The 7,539-nt window shown below is 37.6% G+C and overlaps 1 protein-coding gene across 6 annotated transcripts in view; it reads left to right on the top strand.

Annotated features, from left to right (window-relative positions):
• The first annotated feature begins 524 nt into the window (after positions 1-524).
• LOC149222233 (chaperone protein dnaJ GFA2, mitochondrial-like) overlaps positions 525-7,539 on the top strand; it is a 235,275-nt gene continuing 228,260 nt past the window's right edge. For 3 of the 6 annotated variants that reach the window (XR_016249417.1, XM_089385325.1, XM_089385324.1), the window contains exons 1-4: positions 525-715; positions 940-1,051; positions 1,146-1,295; positions 1,449-1,545. Coding sequence is in view for 5 of the 6 variants with exons in the window: in XM_089385325.1 (XP_089241451.1) it covers positions 1,212-1,295; positions 1,449-1,545 (181 nt within the window). In the remaining variant the exon portion in view is untranslated. Of the gene's footprint in view, positions 845-939; positions 1,052-1,145; positions 1,296-1,448; positions 1,546-7,539 lie in introns of all 6 variants that reach the window. The other 3 variants (XM_089385321.1, XM_089385323.1, XM_089385322.1) reach the window with 3 other exon arrangements.

Below are 7,539 nucleotides of genomic sequence, written 5' to 3'. Positions count from 1 at the left end.
AACTTTTATCAATGTAAATTAGTTAACATAAATCTTAAAGAGTTTATTTAAATCTCCTATTAAAATAGTTTTGAAAAGTATAAAGTTTAAACATCTTATTCGTAACATCTTTTTACTTCAAATTACTTTATCATATTCATTTTTATATTTTTCTATAGACAAATTTACACATTCCCTCATACTTTACTCTAAAATAAACATCTCAACCCAAATAATATAATAATTAATGTAAATATATTTTAACTTTAAATTTTTATATAATTAATATAAATCTATTTTACCTATAAATATTTATAAATTTAAATAAATAAATAATTTTTAATATAATATTTATCATGCACGGAAATAAATACGTAAAATAAAATGAAACGCAAATCTATTAATTTTTTAAAAACTTAAAGTATATGTAGCTTTTCCTTTTTTCAATAATAAAATTGGATGAAACAAATTTAAGTTTTACATGATGTGATCAAAATTGTTGTATGTTTTTTGAAACACGAATAATAAGCGAGTTAAGTAACTCCCTATCCATTGAATAAACATACACACGAGAGAGGAAGTCTAGAATGTTCGATTCGCTTCGAGGGATAATCTGCCTTGATAACTCGAGGACAGGGTTTTAGAGTGGTTTAAGCAATTGAATCGAAGGGCCAAAATCAGTTACAGTTGGGCGACTTCAAATAGTGTCTACATTGCACAACGTTGGACTTTGAAGGTCGTTATTTCCTTCCGCAGAAAACTTTAACTTTGTTTTATTTTCATATACTCTGGAGAGTTTTCTGGAATGCCATAAATTTTCATGAAACGGACCCCTTGGATTCTGAAACTACTGGACGCCGCCATTGTAAAATGAATTCCCTACTCTAGGGTTTACATGATTTTACGTTTGCAGTGATATTGAAACTGGTTAACTGAGTTAATTTGTTGGATGCTTGGCAGGAGCATGATAGCATTTGATGGCGATGCATTGACTGCATCGTACGGACAAACCTGGATTCATCTCAATCCCAATACACAAACGCCACCGTTGTTCTCTGAGAAGGCTCACGAAGTATTTGAAAAATTAAATTCCTGGCCGTAAAAGTTTAATCTTTGTTTTCCCTTTCGGGCAGTTCTCTAAATTACTTATTTTATGCGCATGCCAGATCTCTAGGCTTTCTTAGAGTATTCAGGAGCCAATTGTTCGAAGGGACAAAACAATTCTGTCATCGATGGTTCGTTCAAATGGTTTCATATATGCATGGTGGATCGCACTTCGATCTGTCAAAGGTTCAGTTAAGTCAGTTGGACGCCAGGTAATGCCTGCCGAAGTGGTTTGGTTGTTGTATTAATTATATGCAATTATTTAATTGCTTTTCGTCTTGCAAATTGCATTGAAACCCCACAACGTCAAATTGATTTGAGCTTGAGTGGGCTCTGCACGTTCACATTAGGCCTCATGTTTGCAGGAGAAATTGCGGCAAGCGAGTTTGTACGTTCCAGCTTCTGGCCTCTTTAATAATGCTGGAGGAGGTGACAAATTTCATTGGGACAAATGCCACTCAGGTTTGACCACTGTTTTTGAAATTATATTTCTTTTATCTGGATTGAGGCCCCGCGATATTTTGCCAAATCTTTTTTCTACCATATTATAAAATAAAGGATCCGGATGTGCATTTCATTCCAGATTTGCTCAAATTGGAGAAATAACTGGAGATAAAACACTAGCAGTCTGTTAGTCGTAGACTCGTAGTTGTTAAATTGGGTGGGGGTAAACTGAAAATATACAAGGAACATTACGAATTTTTCCGAAAACTTTGAAGGAACTATTTGGAGAATTATTTAAATTCCAAATAATAGGAACGCCTTTACCATAAGTGAAAGGAGGACAGACATCAGAAAACAAGTCGAGTGATGAAGAATAGCGCCGGTCCTTAAAATCCGCCCAGGCCTTATATTCACCGATAAGCATTGATTCCAATTCCTAGATTTTTCTATCTACAATTCTCCCAAATTTGATCTTTTGCTTGTTTTTGATTGCATTGGCGATGTCATTGAGGCGCTTGGCTTCTGTTTGGGAGACACAGGGTTGGCAGCTCTGCAAATGCTGTAGTCTTCACGAATGCCTTGGTCATTGAAGATTTGGCATTCACATGGAAAAGGACTAATGTGCTGAGAATGGGAAGTATGGATGACATTGAGAGGTTTATCGATGTTATCCATATTTCCTATTCTCAGCATATATAAACCTCTCAATGTCATCCATACTTCCCACTCTCAGCTCATTCGTCCTTTTCCATGTGAAGCAGAATCTTCAATGACCAAGGCAATATTTTAATTACATTCCAGGCATCTTCTAATTATTTTAAGGTGCTTTGTAAGTCTGGACAATTGATCAGCTCTCCTATCTTTGGCTGTAAACTTCCTTTTTGGCAAAACTAGTATTTTACATTTGCTGAGAAGAGAAATCCAGTGGTTATCGCTGATTTTAGAATATCTTGGTCTCTTAGTTTAGTTTAATAGTGTCTTTGGAGAAAAAGTATCAAGGGAGATCTTCCCATGGCAAGTTTCCCTGAGGAAAGTCTATTTTAAAAATGCCAAAAGCAAAATTGTCAAATACAACTTTGGCTTTCTCATGGAGCATGGGAATTAATACAACTCCACAACTCTAGAAGATACTGCACTTCCAGTTCCATCACAACTCTAATTTTCTCTGTCCAAAGGCCTGGCACTACTCAGCTATGGAGCAGATGCATGACTCCTCGCTTGATTCTGCTCACTGTCTGCAACAACTCGATCTTTTTCTCTCCCTCTGCTCTAACATAGAACAATAAACAGAGAACCCATGTAACTTCTCTGCTATTGAACATAAGTTTTGTGGTGGATAAAAAAAAGAAGCCCTTTCTTTTTCTGGAGGCTAGGGTTTTAACACCTCCACTTAGCTGTTAGGGGCAATGTTTTAAAACTCGGGCTTAGCCTCGGAATCGGTTGACGGTCTCTGACTTGGAATGACTTGGACTGGTCTGATTTCAATGACTTGGTTTACTAAAAAATACATCAAATATTTAAATTTTAATGAAAAATATATTTAAAAGATTCCAAACCGTGATTCCAATTTAATGTCCTCTTCAAGTTAATTGCCCAAGGAAGGATGTAGTAGCTTATCTAACCTCATAGGCTATAGTCATTTTAAAGGGGAGAAAGATTCCACCCTAGCCAATCTCTGCTCTCATCTTTCTTTGCTGAGGTGACTGAGTTCAGGGTCTTAAGGGTACCGACAGGCTGGATTCTATTTTCTTGTTGCAGTGAATTGGCATAAGGCCGAATCAGGGGCATAAGGGTGCTGTGGAAGTTGAGGCTGTGAGGACTGGGTTATATAAAGGGCAATGGATTGGATTGTCTGAGGTAGCGAGTGGTTGAATTCTTGTGGCAATGAATTGTCAGAAGTCCAAGTTCAGGGTATAAGCTACCGTCTGGTTGGAGAGTGAGGCAGCAAGGGCCCAGGGGAGCTACTTTAGGGTGCCAGCTGAGGGGCTGGTCTGTATAGGTTGTTGATGGTTGAATATTGTAGCAGCGTAGAGGCTGACTGGCTGGATTTTGTGGCAACAGGTTGACACAAGGCAAAGACAAGGCTATTAGGGTGCCAACTATTGAAAGAGGGTGGTACTGGGCTTAAACAGCGCATGGAGGATGCCCGAATCACTGGGCCAAAACCTTGATGACCAGCAAATTGATACCAGGTTTATCATTATGTAGCAGTGAGCTTAGGCTTATAACTTATAAGCACTAAGCAGTTCCATTAGCACATCTAAGCATAAAAGCGACATTAGTAAATCTGAGGTTAGGGCACAGTTTGTATGCCTAAGAAAACTAATTTTGTGTTGATATTCCTATTGGGAAACTGTGGATCTCTGTACTGCATGTGAAGAATAGTAAGTCTGCTAATTGCTTGTCAAATTGGCTCTAATTGTATAGTGGTTGCTTGTGGAATCAACTGTTGCTTGAGTTCTTTACTATATTTCTTGAGCACATAATAAAAGACCATCACTGCTATGGAGTTTGATGAAGTGCTGCAACATTGTTATAAAATATAATTTTGTCATGTGTTCGTTGAAAGTTGAAACCCTGACTCAGAATTTCATTACAAAGGTAATCTCTCTAAGAGGGATATTACATCCAACCAATTAGAGACAAAATTTGCAAAGTCTGCTCATGTATATACAATGTACGTGTGATTATATCAAAATGGCATGATGGCATCTAGTGCAATACATATCAGCAACAAAGTACATAATCAGTGAGGCTTTAAATTGTTTCTAGAGTCTAGGGAACATGCTATGAGCGATTGGCCTACTACATAGATTGATCAACATGATTAATCATCAAATATTCCAAGCTTGAAGATGGGCTGTAGTCTCCTCACTTAAATGCCAAATCCACTGCAAACAACCAATGATAATTACCAAACAAGCTCCAAGCTCACTCTAAATCACTGTTCGTTATGTTGCCCAAAACTCTAAATGCTCAATGAGAGGTGTGAGGCAAATAGAAGGGCAAGGGTCTCTTTATAGCTTTTTGGTAGGGTTTATATTGTTAGAAATTATGTTTTAGTGTTTTTTTTTTTACTTATTCATGCGTAGTTTGATGTGGTGGGGTCAAGGACTGAACTGGCTAAGTAGATATGGACTAAATCAGGATGGGTCAACTTGATATTGAAATGGTTGAGTCATGCCTTGACTCGATTGTTTCAACACCAAATTGGTCCCTTGAATTTAGCAGATGGCTGAGTCGAATTGATTAGGGGGTCAACTCGATTGAGTTGGTTGAGTCGAAGTCAATTTGGTTGTTGAATGGTGTTGTCATTGATGCCAATGTCGTCTTTGAACGCTTTTAATATTTGCTGTGGATTGCTTTAGGTCTAAGCTCCAATGGACAAGAAGCCCCAGAAGAAAGCAAGCCCCCGTGGTGTGGTCATGATACCCCACGTTTGATGAAGTTCTTGGATGGGAAGATTAGTGTATTTGCACTCAAGACCATCTTTGTCTAATTCTCCTCGTCGTGTCGATTGCAATGGTATGTGGCATGCCTCGTAACTCCCGGTTGAGGAGGTATGTCATCCCAAAGTTGATGCCCCAAAGTATGGACATGATGCCCTAAATGGATGATATATTGGATCAACAATTTGGCATAAAAATCTTATGAGAATGTGTTGGGCTTTGGATAATGTTTATGGGTCCTGGCAGTTTCTATTCATTGACCAATTCAACACAGATTAAGAAATGAAATAAATATTAAAGTAGAAGACAAGTACAAATTGGCTCCAAGCATAAAGGTTCAAGTTGGCCTTGGATGAAAATATTTTGAAAATTAAATTAAAAAATTATGAGCTCTACTCGGCATTTCAAAAAGTTGTGAAAGGCATTTTTTTGATATATATTAATTTTTTAGTGCGGTATCCAGATATGTTGGTGTATCTTGTCGGCCTTTCATTAACCCGGATCTCATGTTTGATATAAATATAGGGCATTGTTCCATTCAATGACACAATGAACTTGTGTATTAGATGTTTCAGGGTTTTGAGTTGTGTATAAGTACAAGAAAATCTCGTGAGTTTTGTGGCAGGAAAAATTTGATTGTTGTTCAATTCTCGTGAGTTTTGTGGCAAGAAAAAAACTGGTCATAGTTTCTAGTTTGCGGTGAACATTGTGTGTAGTTGAATTCAAGTGGTCTGGAATCTAGTTCTTGGTCACGTTCATTGGTGTTGGTCACATTTGTTGGTGTTCTAGTTCAGAGAAGACAGATTGATGCACAATCCTCGTTTTGGTCCCGTTCTGGTCTCATTCACAATCTCTTGGTTTAGGCATAATCTCCTACGAACTAGTCAAATTTATTATGGTTACGGAAGTTTGCTCTGGCACCTTGTGCAGTATGTCTGGCAGAAGTATAGCAAGTTGTGAAGGTCAACTAATTAGAATTCACGTGAATCAAATATTGTGAATAAACACGTCGAGAATCCAAATCACCAAATCGATGCTCATAGTCAAATCGATTCTTTGCGTGAAGAAGATTGATATCATTGTCAATGGTTTGATTCACAATTTATTGTTTGAGACTGCAGTCGAATGTAAGGTCTCACAGATATGATCTCACAGAAGACATTAGTTGAAGCTGGAACTCTGAATCTGGTATGGTAGGTTGTGGCTCAGGCTTGCTTGAATTTCTGTGTCTTTGAGGCTTGTAGATGACCATCACTTCCCCCTCGTCAAATACAAGGTAAGAAGATGGAGAAAACTCAACTGCAAGACTGTTCAATACTCTAGTACAAGTTCTGTCATATGACTGAAATATATTCTTGGTTGTTGAAGCCCATTGCCAAGAAGTGATCCATCCAAGGTGAATCTTTGTTCTTACAGGAGGCTTGTTTTTGAAGCATCTGTTTGAAGAATAAGTAGTTTTATGACAATGCTCACATAGATGAAGATCAAAACAATGATCTTTCATATGGCTAACTTTGTCACAATGTTGGCATTTAACATTCTGTTGTGGTTGCTGTGGAAGAGGAGCAAAATCTGTAACATTTGAAGGTGAATTGTCATGAAGAAACCCAACACTTTGAAATTGAATGGGCTTGGAATAGTCTAGAATATGAAAGGACACCTCCTTGTCATATCCAAGACATGTTCTGTGCTTGTTGCTGACAAGCTCTTCCTAAGGTCTGATGATGGGCTTGGGAAGTGAACGCTGAATTTCTGCACTTGCTTCTGAAATGGGCACATGATGGGAGTCAACCTCAATGTCACTAATTTTATCACTTGCTGAGAGTGGATGGAAGCCAACTTCAGTTTCAAAAAGGGGATTATTCTGAACAATAACAAGTTCAGAATTATGTCTTTTCTATTCTAACTCATCCTGCTATAGTTGAGACTCCAAGTACAAAAATTCAATGTTTTCTTTTGCATTTTGTAAACAGATTTTGATGCCATCAAGAGAGGATTTATTGACTTTTAATGTATCATTAGTAGTAGACTGTATTAGAATGTTCAAAAACTCTAATACTTCATAAGTCTTGGCCATAATCACAATGGTATAGACTCGGTGAATGAGATGTTGTCTTCTATTCAAGTTTTTCTTTTCCCAATATCGAATAGCTAATGGCCAAAGAAAATAACTTCTTTAAAAGGATATTTACAAGAGAATAATGTAAAGCAAAAGCATTACCTCTGTTGGACAAATTCGACCTTGCTAAGGGACAATTTTTGCTTCAGAATTCAGACTGCGCTGTGGAGTAAATTCACCCTCTTTGGGAGAAACCAACTCGGCCTCTTGGAGTGACAATTCAACCCATAATCAAAACGATCCCCTGCTATCCATGGTGAGAATTACTCTGCAAGCTTAACCTGAACTTGGCCTCCTAAAGGAATGCTAATGTCTGGAACAACTCGACCTCCTCAAGGAAATAGACTCCTCCTGCAAAAATGAATTTGCTCCAATTCACTTGAGAATTTAACTTCCAACAAGGCAATAAGTCAATTTAGGCTTCAGAAAGATATGTTCTGGTAC

This window comes from Pinus tabuliformis, chromosome Q, assembly GCF_031772625.1.
Source record: "Pinus tabuliformis cultivar Carrire ecotype Pingquan chromosome Q, CPIR1, whole genome shotgun sequence".
Classification (NCBI taxonomy): domain Eukaryota; kingdom Viridiplantae; phylum Streptophyta; class Pinopsida; order Pinales; family Pinaceae; genus Pinus; species Pinus tabuliformis.
This window is presented reverse-complemented; position numbering and strand designations above follow the sequence as displayed.